Here is a 17404-nt window from a genome sequence, read left to right on the forward strand (position 1 = left end):
CCTAAGTTTTTAGATCCTACTTTTGGTATGTCTCTGAATGCTAAGGGGGATACTGACTGGCTTCTTGTTGGAATTAACATCTTCATTCCTCATTGTTTCAAAACAAATCTCATTCTCCTGATTTTTCTGTTAAGTTTTCAATTGATCATCTCTTTCATAGAAAAAAATTTAACTACAGGAGAGCTGATTAGGATGGGCTTCACAGCTTTCTATGTGACGTTCCATAGAGGTCTTATTTTTGGTATGCCTTCAAATGTAACTGACTGCCTTCTTGTTGGAATTGATCCCTTCATTCCTCATCAGTTTCAAACCAAATCTCATTCTCCTCCATGGTTTTCATCTGAGGTTAAGTCTAGCTATTTTCAAAGGATCCATGACTATCTCATCTCTCATGATTTTGGAGAATCTATAATAATGTTATTAATAATGTTATTAATAATGTTATTAATAGTGGCAAGTCTGCTATTCCTTCTCTTTTTAATGGTCTCCAGGTAATTTCATCTTCTAAGGATGAAGGCTGATCTCTTCTTTTGCTGACAATTCTTCTCTTGATGATTCTGGTGCTGTTCTTTGTAATTTTCCTTCAAAAATTGATCAGATTCTTGATTTTGTACTTATTACTCCAAAGATAGTTGCTAGAATTCTTGTTGGTCTTGCCCAGTCCTGATTTGATTCCTGTCATTCTTAAACATTGTGCACCTGAACTTTCTTCTATCTTCTCGAAATTATTCAATCTCTATTTGTTTCAGTCCTGTTTCCCTTTTTGTCCTTAGCTTTAAAAATACCAGTGATCGATCTGACCCAACTAAATATCATCCTGTTAGTCTTCTCTCTGTTATTAATAAAGTTTTTGAGAGATTAGTCAACAGTAGGCTTGTTCATTTTCTGAACAGTCTCTTTAGTGATATTCTGTATGGCGTTTGTGGATTTCATCCAATAGCTGATCTATTAACTGCTGTAACTGTCAGTTTATGAATAATTCAGGCGAGGGTAGGGTAATTGCGCTTGACATTACAAAGGCGTTTTACAGAGTGTGGTATTCTGGTCTTCTACATAAACTTTGATATTATGGTTATGGTGATGTTATGGTATTGCTGTTCTTGATATTGTTAGGTCTAATCGAATCTTGCAAGTAACTCTTGACTGGGTATCTTTATTTTCTTTTCCTACCAATGCCAGTGTTCCTCAGGGCTCTATTCTAGGTCCAACACTGTTTCTTCTCTATATAAATGACCTTCTAGAGAATATTATTGAGGAAATTAACATTTATGCTGATGACACCACCCTCTATCCTGGTACTGCTTCTCACCCATCTTTCCTGGATCAGTTGAAATATGCTGTTGATCTAGAAGTTGATCTTGGTTAAGTTTTGGATTGGGGTAAGAAATGGCTTGTTTTATTTAATCCTGTCACGACTCAACTATTTTCTTTCAATTGTAGGTGTGTCCCTTTTCTTTCTGAGATTCTTATGGATGGTTCTGCTTTCGATGAGAAGTCGACTCTAAAACTTCTTAATCTTTCTTTCTCATCAAATCTTTCTTTGAGTCCATATATTAAATTCATTGCTCTTTCTGCTTCACATAAAATTGGTTTATCATTCTAAACACTTTCTCGCACCTGCAGCTATTCCATGTCTCTACAAATCTCCTATCAAACCATGTATGGATTACTGTTATCATATTTGAGCTGGTGAATCTGTGTTCCATTTGAGGGTTCTTGATAAAGTGTAGAAACGTATCTGTAATTTGATTGGCCCCACACTTTCTTCTTCACTGCAACCTCTCTCTCACAGACGTGATGTTGCTAGTTTATGTTTTTCTATAAATACTATTATGGCAACTCCAAAACAAAAACACGCTGTCAGCTGAAACCTGAAACTCCAGGTAATGCACTACAATCAAATGTGCTAAAAATAGTAACAAACAGAAAACACAAAACTTCATCTTTCACAAACTAAGCAAAAACAAAGGACGATTTCAAATCTAAGTTAAAATAAATACAGTTGATAAACATTGAAAACACTTTTAACTGTAAATAATATAGTGTAAAATTAATTATAGTCATTCACTGTTTAGCGACACCATCACTGGTCATAAAGCCTGTATTTTGGACGACTCTCCATACAACAAGTGGTTCTGAATTGCTATACATTTTACCATTTATTTCTTGGTAAAAATAAAACACGATTCATATCGTCTTTAATTAATCATCTGTGTTTGTCATCCTTCTTTGCTATTGCTGTTACCCCTTTGTCTTGCGTCTACCTTTATTAGTTATAACTAATTGATTGGCACCTTCACACCACCCCTTGGTCCTCTGCAACATCTTGCTTCCTTTGTTCTAGCTTGTTAAACTCGTTGGTTCAAAGGTCTCCATTAATCCGCTGTTTTAATACGTTGTTGTAATACAGCTTCCTATTCCAATCGCTTCTTTCTAAGGACTACAACTCTTCCTACTCTGTTTTCCTTTTACCTACAGCTTTGGTCTTTTCACAACTAAGGTCAATAGATATCTCCTGTCTTTGCAATACTTATCTTTCATTCTTGTTAGCTCCTTACATCAAGTGGCTTCATGCCTTGTACTAAGCAATTTGTATTAAAAAATTGCTATTCTTCATCTTTAAAATTAAAAAGGCAAGATTATCAATTGTTATTTTTCATCTTAAAAAAAAGGCATGTAATGTTTCCAAATTAAAAATTAAGATGCAGAACATTTTTTTAGACCAAAATTAAATGACATCAAAATAAATTCATAATCTTTTCTGCAATTAATCTATATTTAGCAGAAATAAACTTCAGTTCTATGATTGACTTGTTCACCAATTTTTAATCATGAATCTTCAACAGGCTTTGTTTTATCACACTATGCATCTCTATGTTGCAAGCACACATCAATATGACATGCAAAATTGTGAATAAGCTGAGTTCACACATAGAATTGAAATTTTTTTGTAGACATTATTTTTAAGATAATCATACATATAATAATCTAGATGAAAATATCCAATGATTGTGAAGATCATTCAGGATCATACCTCCTACTAATGAAACGATCACCAAAGTGTCCTTGAAATTGAACAGTAATAAAAGTAAACTTGGTGGCTAAATTGCAGGAAGAATTGTGACTTCTATTAATGATTCTACAAATAACATTTTTAAAGGTTCTCCTACTAGTATAACTCAGTCACAAGGATAATAATTGCCAATTTGTGAAATATTCCTTGTAAGAATTTATTCAAGCTAACGTTCTAATTTTGAGGGGAAAGACTTTGCAAAATACTCACCAGGTGGTAAGGCAGAACAGTAAAACTCCTGGGATCTTCTCCATCCCATAAACCACTGAATGTATAATCAGATTTTTGGTAGAAAAATGCTAAAATGAAAAATGATCAATAATGATAGAACATTGAGCCAAGAGAAAAAAAAATTATCACACACACAAATATATATATATATATATATATATATATATATATATATATATAAAGTTGAGCCAAGGGAAGTTGTCATAGGAAAGAAAGGGAACATAAAAAAGTGACAGTTTAAAACATCCTTTTGTCGATACAACGCACGAAAGTTCTTTTTTTCCTTTCTTTCCTCAGCTTGCAACAACTCCTCATGTATTCAATATTATCTTCCACCGTTCTCGGTCTAAGCTGTCCAACAAAAAAGCAAAATTCAACTCTCATGCTTTAGAATTCGTCTCTTTTAACAGTTACCAATTGTGAACACATATGCAAATTAATGGCATACGTTCACCAATGAGCGACCCACAAAATTATGCTTGTCTTTTCTCCTTTTCTGTCATTTACAAACTAAGCAAACACAAGGTCGTTTGCAAGAATGATGATTTCTATTACGAACACTTAATTGTTTTGCCATTTTAAATATTGAGTCATGTTTTAAAAAATAAAATTGTACTTTCAATCGATTTCATCGATTACATATTTAATCCTAACAATATTTCATTTTGTTTATAATTCATAGGAAGAAAAAGGGTCTGCTTTCTCAAATTCAGAAGTTATTAACTGAATGTATTCTCTGATTTCTGGTAGAAAAATGCTTTAGTAGTGAAACAGAATCAAAATGAAGGGAAGTGTTTACTTTCCTTTATACTTGAAAAAGGTATGAACCCATCTTTTTCCTCACCGTTCACCAGATGCAGATGATTTTACTTATCTATGTGAATATGAGTTATCTGTATGTATATTTCTCAGAGCATGAGAGTCATTTTAGACATTAAGGGTGAATACACTGATAAAAAGAAATAATATAGTACCACAAGAAAGGACATTAAATACAAAACACCATTAAATGATATAAAAGATATTAAAGCAAGAAAATGTTTTTCTCTGAATCAACAAACAGGATATAGAGAAGAGAAAATTAACTTAATTAGAAGTATCTATATATATCAATGAATGAACATATATAAATATATATATATATATATATATATATATATATTGATATATATATATATATATATATATATATATATCAATTAGTAAAAGCCTGGAAAGAGTGCTCAATACTATTGCAGAGCAAATATGTGTTATATTGTTTTTATTACCGTTTTATCTGTTTGGTAACATATTTTTCGGATGTTGGACCATGTTTACGATCCAACAGCCTCGTCAGACCTTACAGAAATGGTTGTTAGTATTTGGAATACTATATTAATACATATTTGCTCTGCAATAGTATTGAGTACTCTCTTCAGGTTTTTACTAATTACCAGTTTTACTAAATATATATATATATATATATATATATATATATTCATAATCGGACAACAATAGTATAAAATCACAAGTCACAAAACTATATATTGAAGGACTCTTTATGCCAGGGTATTTCGAAGCCTAATGCTTCTCATCAGAAGAGTAGAGAAGGTGCTAGGTAGCATGGAGGAGATGCGGCGTCTAAGCGTAGGGTTCATTGGGGGCGAAAAAGATTAAGAGGAATTATAGAATGTTGGGGAAAGCTTTATTGAATTCTAAATAAATAAAGGAAGGAGAAGCTTGTTATATATAGTATGATATATAAAATTGTTTCTGGTCTTTAACATAGTGTTGAGTTTAAGGGATATATGTTTTAGGGTTAAATTGGGGGTGTATTTGGCTGCGTGGTAATTTATTTTTACAGTTTTTGGGGTGTCTATAATCTATGGAGTGGTATTTTTGACAGGTGCAACCTAAACGGCAAATAGCGGCTATAAAATCGCCTTTAATATTTTTTTTTTGGGGGGGGGGGGAGTAATGCAAGTTTATAATATTGATTTGGTAATATGCGGCAATATTTTAAAGTTTCTTCTTTTATGATGTATGGAGTGTGATTATAAGGGTGGGCGGTCGGAAGATAGGATGGCAATGTCTATGGGTGCGCTTAACTTGATGAAAAATGTTTAAGGATACATGTAGTTGGCAAGGTGGAGAAGTAAGGAGACATTTACTACTTATAAAAGTGGTAATAATACCAATGATAGTAGGGTAATTATAGTGATGAGAATTATAATAAAGATAATTATAATAATAGTAATAATAATAAAGATAGAAATAAAATAAAAATAATATTACCAATAGCTGTGATAAAAGTAATTACAATGAAAATGAAGATAATGGTAACGGTTATGGCAGCAATGACGGGGATAATAATAACAGCAATTATAATGATGAAATATAATGATAATAATAATAGCGGTAAAAACAAAACAATAATAATAATAATAATAATAGTGATAACAATACTACTACCTCTACCTACACCACCACTACTACTGCTACTACTACTAGTACTAATAATAATGTTAATAATAATTACTAGGGGATGCATAAAGGCAAGGGATACAGACCTATAGGGGTGGTCAGAATAACAGGGAAAATAAGGGTGAGGTTTTAGGGGTGAGTGGTCCCATGAAAAATTGAAATAAAAGTATATATATATATATATATATATATATATATATATATATACACATATATATATATCCATATATACAAACACAGATATACAAAGAAACAACAAACACAAAAAAAAATATAAAAGATAAAGGGATTAGGGTATTGCCATGATGCAGGCGATTCTAGGTTGGTTATTTATATAATGTTATGTAATGGTTATATATTCAGAGGGTGTGCTAATATTTTATATTAAAAAGTTGAAATTTTTTATGGCGATTTTTCCAGATAGCAAGTGCTTAGGGGCGGTTGCAAAAAAAAAAAAAAAAATTTGGTTTAGGGTTTTGAATTGAGGATCCTCAATGCAAAACCAGAGATAATTTGCAGTTGTAGGCACAAGAGAAAGTTCAAGTACGTAAATGTGTTACAGAGAGAGAGAGAGAGAGAGAGAGGTGAGTAAACACGGAGTGTAGACACGTTTACCAGAACCGAAGGTCAGCTGACCAGATTACGTATGTGTGACATGGTCAGGTTGGCTAGATCTGTGAGATTTGATTTGGGCTTTGAAGAAGACAGACGGCTTTCCGTTGTCTCCCCCTCTTAACTGGGGAGGGGGGAGACGAACGCTGACGTAGCAGTGTCAGAAATTTCGTGAAAATAGTGAATAATTCCACCCCATCTTTCCAAGCTTATAACTCCTCGAAAAATGTAATTCAAGCCCTAATTTTTTTTTTCAATTAAAGGAGTAAGGACCAAGGTTTTATTTTTAAAAAAAACAAAACAAAACAATGTGTTTTTTTTTTTAAAAAAGGTTTTAAACTTCGGACTTTACAGGTAAATTTCTAAAAAACTGATTTTTTTTTTTTGTTTTAAATTTGAATATATTATTTATTGACCTTTTCTCTTCAATTTGTGATATATAAACCTATTAAACATAAATTAATTATTTACTTTTTAATAGACATTTCAAAATGAGAGGCGTAAATTATTCGACCCCCTATCTTTCTAAGCTTATAACTCCTCGAAAAATGTAATTCAAGCCCTAATTTTTTTTTCAATTAAAGGAGCAAGGACCAAGGTTTCATTAAAAAAAAAAAAAAAAAAGACAAAAAGAAAAAATGTGTTCTTATAAAATAAGGTTTTAAACTTCGGACTTTACAGGTAAATTTCTAAAAAACTGATTTTTTTTTTTGTTTTAAATTTGAATATATTATTTATTGACCTTTTCTCTTCAATTTGTGATATATAAACCTATTAAACATAAATTAATTATTTACTTTTTAATAGACATTTCAAAATGGGGGGGCGTGAAAATGGGGGGGCGTGAAAATGGGGGGGCGTGAATTTAAAAAAAACGTTTGTCTAAAATATTATATTCGGTTTATTGGAAAGAACATAAAATTTCACATTGACCCTGAAAATATCGTAAAAATAGAATCAATAGAAAAATTTTGATAGATTTTTAAAATTTAAAAATATTGAGTTTAAAAATTGAAAAATATTGAGTTCGGAAAATTCATTACTGTTTTAAAAAAAAATAAAAATATTTTTATTACTTTTAAAACAACTGTAATAGTTTATTTTGGAAGTATAATCCATAAAGAAAATAAATAACCCACTTTTAACAGAGAAATTACGAGATTTTTATATTGTATTCGCAGTTTCGTGTTAGGGGTGTCAAAAATTCCTACAAAAATTCTGATACTGCTAACGCTGACGTGTGTAGAAGAAGAACCCCCACACAGGCCGATTTCACTTCCACCTTCTGCAGGACCTCTGGGGAAAGTAAAATAAAAACTATAAAACCCATTCACCGTCTTGGAGTGATAAATCTTCGTCAAACAGGTATCAAGTCTCCCTCCAGGATGAGAAATTTCCAGATGGTCCAACATCGAAGAAGCAGAGGTAGGTTCTGAAAATGCATGTCACACACACGATTCCCTTTATGATAATCAAACACGCAACTCTTTATATTAGAGACAATCATACGCACACGGAATCCTTTTATGTTATACACCAAACGTAAATGATGCTCCTCGATGATAACCAATATATAACATATTCAATTTGGTGCTGTAACTGACCAGACCACCTAGCAAGGGTGGGTTTAAAAGAAAAAAAGAAGAAAAAAACTTCGGTTTCCACGGGGAAAAAATGAAAAAAAAGGACAAGAAAAACAATAAAATGTATGGAAAAAAAGAGAAAAAGAAAGAACAGTAGAAAAAATACAAATCAACACACACACACAACGTAGGATCCATTAAAACACTAGGCGAATTAGAAAAATAATTTAAAAAAAAGCAATACACACGTACAACCTTTTCACGAAGAAAGAAAAGGAAGACATACAGACACACAGATGTAAAACTTTATATATAGAAAATAGTTTTAAAAAATGTTTATCGTATTAGGAATTAGCTCGTTATGAACGAAGAAAAATATCACTTAATGAAAAAATTAGAAGGGAAAAACAAAGAATGGCCTTATTCTGTTTAAAGCAAAGGACCGATGAAACAGTAAGAAAATGTAATGAGAACACGCACAAATGAAATTGTTTGGAAATGTGTCAATCATAACAGCCAGTGAGTAAACCAGAAAGAAAAAAAAAAGAAATAGAACATATGGCTTTAGTAAGTGTGCGTCAGGAATGAGCCTTTCAGCTTACCAAAAGATAAACACGTCAATCACAAATATGTGTTATGAATATTTCGTTGCATTTTTAAACTGTGAACTAAGTGTAACTTTTAATGAAAAACAATATGTACTTTTGATGAAAAACAATGGATAGGTTCTGAAATGTGATTTTTTTTTTCCTTTTTCACTAATTGTACGATTTTTTTTTCTTAGGAATTTTTTTTCTGACATGGACAATTTTAGTTCCATCGAGTGTTAGGATTGTCTGAGACTTTATAAGTGAGTCGTTCTATTTTATTTTAGAAACGACTATGTATTTTAATTGTAAATGTCTAGGTATTTTTTGTAAACGACTGTGATTTTTCTTTAATTTTGAATTCTGTGGAATGGTAAAAGATGATGCACTATGCAGCCGACCTAGTTGATGACGTGGTCAAATGGGTTTCCACGAATCTGTGTTTTGTTATTTGGAATTTTGTTGTTAGTGAGATAGGACTTTGTGATTGCTTATAGGATATTTTTGTATTTTTTAATTTATTATTTTTATGTAATTGATGTGTTGTCAAACGGTATTGGCAGAATTTTCTTGTTCTTTGACATGTATTTTTTTTCGCAGAATGGGGAGGTGGAATCTTTGCTTGTGGGGTCTATTGAAAGAATGATTAATAAAAGAAAGAACGTGTTGTTAATTAATTAATTAATAATCATAATAGTAATAATAAAATAGGGAAAAAGAGAAAGAAATAAGATTTAAACAGAGTAATAAATAATAATAAAAAAAAAAGTTTCGGAAGAGTCAAAGGTTCAGTCGGTATTAATTTTAATTTTCGAAATGTAGAATAAATGTTCTATTCGACATGAGTGACGTTTTGACCACATAAGTAAGGTAGAAAAAAAAGGATAAATATAGGGTTAAATAAACTATATGAAGAAATGAAAGAAAAAAATGGGGCGTGAATGGAATTTAATTTCTGTGGCAAGCATGTAAGAATTTTGGAGAGGTGTTGAATTACATGGGTAGTTATTAATTTCATTATTCTCGAGAAATGATTCGAATTTTATTTTTTTTATCGTGATTTCTATTGATTTCGAGTAGAATCAACATGGAGCAACTTTGAGTACTTCATGTGTGGAAATCCGATGTTTCCGTGAAGCTATGTGTCTTCAAGGCAGGTTGCGCTTACCGACTTTGAAAAAAAAAAGTTTTTTCTGACATAGCAGTAAACGGAATGTATTCTGTCCAGCGTGAGCGGATCTAGTTGTAATCAACTTCAGGGAGCAAATGAAATGCCCTCTGACATGGCGTAAGGGGCAGAGGGGGTGCAATGGCTGACGTGGCCATTATGTGACGAATCGCTCAAGAGAAGATGAATGAAATATGTATACAAATACTGAGGAAAATAGAAGGCTACCCACCATAAGGAATGTTAAGAGGTTTTGTTTCCCACAAAATACTAGTAATAAGAGTAGGCTTATGATGAATAGGATAAGGCTTGGGATGGAAAAATTTTTTTGTGTGTGCTACCTATGGGAAGAAAAGCTGATCTGTAAAGCCAAGGACGATGATAGTCCGTTTTGAAGAGGCAGATGGACCTCGATTTTATTATTCGGTTGATTGCCGAGAATTTATCGATCACGCGTAGTGTCGACGGGAGTAAAGGATGCTCCTGAAATTCTGATTTAAATTATGAAGAGACCATGGGGTCACAGGGAGTTGTTGACCTTCGAGGGCGCAAGGATTAGCGCCACATGGTATTATTTGTTTATATTATTTTACTTAATATATTGAATAAAGGTATGACAGTTTTCTTTGCCAGTGGGGTGAGCATATATATCCCATTCTTAGTAAATGTGGGAAGTAGAAAATGTATGCCTTCGCCATACATTTTGATAAAAAGGGGGGAAGGAATATTACAGAGAGAGAGAGAGGTGAGTAAACGCGGAGTGTAGACACGTTTACCAGAACCGAAGGTCAGCTGACCAGATTACGTATGTGTGACGTGGTCAGGTTGGCTAGATCTGTGAGATTTGATTTGGGCTTTGAAGAAGACAGACGGCTTTCCGTTGTCTCCCCCTCTTAACTGGGGAGGGGGGAGACGAACGCTGACGTGTGTAGAAGAAGAACCCCCACACAGGCCGATTTCACTTCCACCTTCTGCAGGACCTCTGGGGAAAGTGAAATAAAAACTATAAAACCCATTCATCGTCTTGGAGTGATAAATCTTCGTCAAACAGGTATCAAGTCTCCCTCCAGGATGAGAAATTTCCAGATGGTCCAACATCGAAGAAGCAGAGGTAGGTTCTGAAAATGCATGTCACACACACGGTTCCCTTTATGATAATCAAACACACAACCATTTATATTAGAGACAATCATACGCACACGGAATCCTTTTTTTGATGTTATACACCAAACCTAAATGGTGCCCCTCGATGACAAACGTAAATGGTGCCCTCAATGATAACCCTAGTGAGACCTCAATGATAACGATATGTAACAAATGCAAATAACCCCATTGAAAATACACCACCGGACAGGAACTAGCATATTGCGCTTCTTTGCTATCCAAAAAACGTAATAATATTCCTCACTAACCGTTTCCCCTAGTAAAGGGCTATCGGACACCCTAAACCAAATTTTTTTTTTAACCGCCCCTAAAGCACTCGCTATCTGCAAAAATCGCCATAACAAACTTCAACTTTTCAATATAAAATATTAGCACACCCTCCGAATATATAACCATTACATAACATTATATAAATAACCAACCTAGAATCGCCTGCATCTTAGCAAGGCCTATTTAACAATATAACTACTTTGGTCATAAGCCCTCAGACAACTTTGCCTAACAAGCCCTATCCCCGCAAAACCGTACATTTAATACCACCTATTAAATTGCAACCAAACCACCAATTGGCACACAATACAACCAGAATATAACCTAACCAATCTAAAACATAAGCCTAATGAAAAAATAGCTTAGAAACCTCCTCCAACCAGGGCCTAAAACCTAAATTTAGAACCATCTACCCACCACCCGTAATCCCCACTGGCAAGCCCCCCCCCCAAAAAAAAATAAGATATAATTTAAAAATCATCGCATTTGGACTCCAATATTAGATTAACACTAACCCTTTCATTCCATTAGTATTTACATTAAAACATTTAAATGTACCGAAAATATAACCTAAGATAAGTTCCCCCTGGTTCAGCCCAACCCACCCCCGTCACCCATACAGACACATCCCCATCCCTCCTCTACCCCTTACGACTATCAGCTAAGTGCGTTCCCAACTACCACATATGCAAACACGTGTACCATCTCTAAATTCCTTCCACATTCCTTCCTACTGATAATCTCACTAGTTTGAATGCAGTTGAACCAGACCAGTTTTGAGAAAAATCCATCACAAGAGTCTCCTTTTAACAAATACCGCTTTTTGCCATTCAAAATAGGAAGAAAAAGAAGTCACCAAACCAGCGCATCTATGCAAGACCATCCTAACAATATAAAACAAAATTTAATAGAAAAATATGGAATTTTAACGGACTGACGAAAACCCTGCTTCTTGCAACATCTCTTGGATATTAGAACTACTACAAATAGTAGCTTTGCCGAATGAAGAGACCTGTCCATCATGTTTATAAACGTGAAAGTATGTATTCCATTTTGTAGACCTTGCTTTTTCATAAGAAAACATAAATTCGATGGCCTTTATAATTGGATTTAAAGAAATTAAAATTTTTAATGTGGACTCTTGAAGCTATCTTTCCCAGCGAAGGACTTCCTTAATATAACCCCAAGATTTTTGTTCCCTGAACTCTTACGTCTTCCCGGCTTATTCAACATCTACTTTCAAAATACACTCATCCCTTATCTTTTATCTTTTTGTGTGTGTGTGTTGTTTCTTTGTGTATCTGTGTTTGTATATATGGATATATATATGTATATATGTGTATATATATATATGTGTATATATATATATATATATAATACTAAAACTCTGTCGTTCATGCTTGTTTGCTTGCGCACTATCCTCCTCCTACTACTACTACGATACCTCCTCTTCTTGCTACTACTATTACTTCTCCTCTTTACAACTACTACTACGCCTCCTCTTCCTCCTATTACTACTACTACGCCTCCTCTTCTTTATCCTACTACTACTACGCCTCCTCTTCTTTATCCTACTATTACTACTACTGGTTGACATGTATTCTCCCTAATACTACTCTACTACTTCTCCTACTACTAATACTATTACTACTACTACTATGAAGAAGTTTTTCTTCAAAAATAAACAATTATAAACAGAATGACTCATAGAAATCTATCTATATTCTTTCTCCATTTTAATATACTTTCATAAAATGTTTCTGTTATTTCACAAAAAACTATTTTCTTTACGTCACAAGTGTCATGCTCATACATGAATTCCATAGCTAATATAACATACTGACCCCTTAGGGGATGTTTTGCAACTATTCTGTATTACTCTATTCTGTATATACTGTCGAAATTTTCTCACAAATAAATCAACTTTGACCTGTTGACAACATATTTTTTTTACTGTGTACGTTTTCAGCGGCCTAAATTTTTTTTTTTTGCGTTTTAAATTATCCAAGTAAACAATTGTTAATACTTTCTGCATTTTTTTTTACAACGTTCATTTCCGTATTACGTTTAAGTTATTTTAACGCAATTTTTTTTACAAATGAATCTACTATTTTATAATGTATTATTTTACTGTATATGTTTTCAGCGACCTAATTTTTTTTTAACGTTTAAATTAAAAGATATTTCAAAATTTGAATTTAACTTTAAGTGTTATGGTATCTGTTCAGTGGATATTTACCTATAAGTATGGCAAACCACTTATAATTCAATGGCTGTAAGTTTTTTTTTCAAGATTAAACAATTATAAACAGAATGACTCATAGAAATCTATCTATATTCTTCTTTATTTTAATATATTTTCATAGAAATGTTTCTGTTACGTCACAAAAAACTATTTTCTTTACGTCAAAAGTGTCATGCTCATACATTAATTCCATAGTTAATATATACTAACCCAACGAGTCATGGGTAGTCTAGTATATATATATATATATATATATATATATATATATATATATATATATATATATATATATATATATATACTTTTTTTTTATTTCTTCACGGAACAACTCACAACTCATCCTCACCCTTATTCCCTGTTATTCTGACCACCCCCATTTGTCTTTATCCCTTGCCTTTACACATCCCCTAGTAATTATTATTAACATTATTATTATTAGTAGTAGTAGTAGTAGTAGTAGTAGTAGTAGCAGTAGTAGTGGTAGTGTAGGTAGAGTTAGTGATAGTAGTAGTATTGTTATCACTACTATTATTTTTATTATTGTTTTGTTTTTACCGCTATTATTATTACCATTATATTTCATCATTATAATTGCTGTCATTATTATTATCCCCGTAATTGCTATCATAACCGTTACCATTATCTTCATTTTCATTGTTATTACCATTAACATTGTAATTACTTTTATCACAGCTATTGGTAATATTATTTTTATTTTATTTCTATCTTTATTATTATTACTATTATTATAATTATCTTTATTATAATTCTCATCACTATAATTACCCTACTATCATTGGTATTATTACCACTTTTATAAGTAGTAAATGTCTCCTTACTTCTCCACCTTGCCAACTACATGTATCCTTAAACATTTTTCATCAAGTTAAGCGCACCCATAGACATTGCCATCCCACCCTCCGACCGCCCCCCCCTTATAATCACACTCCATACATCATAAAAGAAGAAACTTTAAAATATTGCCGCATATTACCAAATCAATATTACAACCTTGCATTTAACCATCCCCCCCCCAAAAAAAAAAAACATTAAAGGCGATTTTATAGCCGCTATTTGCCGTTTCGGTTGCACCTGTCAAAAATTCCACTCCATAGATAATAGACACCCCACAAACCGTAAAAATAAATTACTACGCAGCCACAATATATATACCTCCAATTTAACCCTAAAACATATACCCCTTAAACTGAATACTATGTTAAAGACCATATACAATTTTATATATCATACTATATATAACAAGCTTCTCCTTTATTTAGAATTCAATAAAGCTTCCCCCAACATTCCATAATTCCTCTTAATTTGTTTTGCCCCTAATGAACCCTACGCAAGATGCAGAAGATCATTATATATATATATATATATATATATATATATATATATATATATATATATATATATATATATATATATATATATATGTGAAGATCAATATATATATATATATATATGTGAAGATCAATATATATATATATATATATATATATATATATGAAGATCATTATATATATATATATATATGTGTGAAGATCAATATATATATATATATATATATATGAAGATCAATATATATATATATATATATATATATATATATATATATATGAAGATCAATATATATATATATATGAAGATCAATATATATATATATGAAGATCAATCTATATATATATATATGAAGATCAATATATATATATATGAAGATCAATGTATATATATATGAAGATCAATATATATATATATATGAAGATCAATATATATATATATATGAAGATCAATATATCTATATATCTATAAAAGTGAACGTGTCTGTCTGTCTGTGTACATTTCCCTACGCAATAACTCTGTCAATTTTTAGTCTATAGACTCGAAATTTGAAATACCGGGTACTGAGATTTGGGAAAATCGATGTGACGGGTGTCAGCCAGAAATTTGGCTGTTAAGGGGTCACATTTCAACGATTCGACCTTTAAGAACTCTACCACACTCCTCCGACAATTTTGGGTTTAGACACTTGAAATTTTAGATATAGGTTCCTTGAACAAGGATCTAACTTAATAAAGTGATCTGAGCCCGAAACTATAAATTTTAAGGGGTCATAATAGGGGTAAAAATTTTAAATAAATTAACCATTTTTTTTGTATTTTGCTTTTTTGGCACAGCATACACCTCCAAACACCCGAGCAACGCCGGGCACCCCTGCTAGTATATATATATATAAAGATCAATATATATATATGAAGATCAATATATATATATATATGAAGATCAATATATATATATATATATATATGAAGATCAATATATATATATATAGATCAATATATATATATATGAAGATCAATATATATATATATATTAAGATCAATATATATATATATATATATATATGAAGATCAATATATATATATATATATATATATATATGAAGATCAATATATATATATGAAGATCAATATATATATATATATATGAAGAACAATATATATACATATGAAGACCAATATATATATATATATGAAGATCAATATATATATATATATGAAGATCAATATATATATATGAAGATCAATATATATATATATATATGAAGATCAATATATATATATATGAAGATCAATATATATATATATATATGAAGATCAATATATATATATATATATGAAGATCAATATACATATATGAAGATCAATATATACATATATATATATATGAAGATCAATATATATATATATATGAAGATCAATATATATATATATATGAAGATCAATATATATATATATATGAAGATCAATATATATATATATATGAAGATCAATATATATATATATGAAGATCAATATATATATATATGAAGATCAATATATATATATATATATATGAAGATCGATATATATATGAAGATCGATATATATATATATGAAGATCAATATATATATATGAAGATCAATATATGTATATATAAAGATCAATATATGTATATATATATATATAAAGATCGATATATATATATATGAAGATCAATATATATATATATATAGATATATGAATATCAATATATATATATATATATGTATGTATATATATGAAGATCAATATATATATATATATGAAGATCAATATATATATATGAAGATCAATATATATATATATATATATATATATATATATGAAGATCAATATATATATATATATATTTATATGAAGATCAATATATATATATACATATGAAGATCAATATATATATATATATGAAGATGAATATATATATATAGATATATATATATATATATGAAGATGAATATATATAAATATATATATCTATGAAGATCAATATATATAAATATATATATATGAAGATCAATATATATATATATATATATGAAGATCAATATATATATATATATATATATATATATATATATATATATGAAGATCAATATATATAAATATATATATATATGAAGATCAATATATATATATATATATGAAGATCAATATATATAAATATATATATATGAAGATCAATATATATATATATATATATATATATATATATATATATATATATATATATATATATAAAAGGTCTGGCGAGGCTGTTGTATCGTAAACATGGTCCAACACTCGAAACATAAATAAGCAAACAGATAAAATTGTAATAAAAAAATAAGAATTATATATATATATATATATATATATATATATATATATATATATATATATATATATATATGTATATAAATATACATTTATAATCCGAACAAACATGCTAATCGTAATACTTCTAACCCACCCTGTCGTACTAGGAGAAAGAAAAATATTTGTTTAATCTTCCATTTAGCGTAAATGTTGAAACTAATATACCTAAAGAATTCTTCAATATTGTAGAAAACTCTTTCAAATACCCACAAAGATATAGTTCAATTTGTAATAAAAACTCAATAAGAATTTCTTATTCTACTATGCCTAATTGAGCACAAAGAA

General features: G+C 30.4%; 1 protein-coding gene across 3 annotated transcripts in view; it reads right to left on the bottom strand.

The window, feature by feature from the left end:
* The window catches only part of LOC145246794 (telomerase protein component 1-like), a 715591-nt gene that overhangs the window by 315905 nt on the left and 382282 nt on the right, over nucleotides 1-17404 (bottom strand). For all 3 annotated transcript variants that reach the window (XM_080108593.1, XM_080108592.1, XM_080108594.1), the window contains one exon: nucleotides 3284-3372. In XM_080108593.1, coding sequence (XP_079964719.1) covers nucleotides 3284-3372 — 89 coding nt within the window. The remainder of the gene's footprint in view (nucleotides 1-3283; nucleotides 3373-17404) is intronic.

Source organism: Euprymna scolopes, chromosome 24 (assembly GCF_053919585.1).
Source record: "Euprymna scolopes isolate OS-2025 chromosome 24, ASM5391958v1, whole genome shotgun sequence".
Taxonomy (NCBI): Eukaryota; Metazoa; Mollusca; class Cephalopoda; order Sepiida; family Sepiolidae; genus Euprymna; species Euprymna scolopes.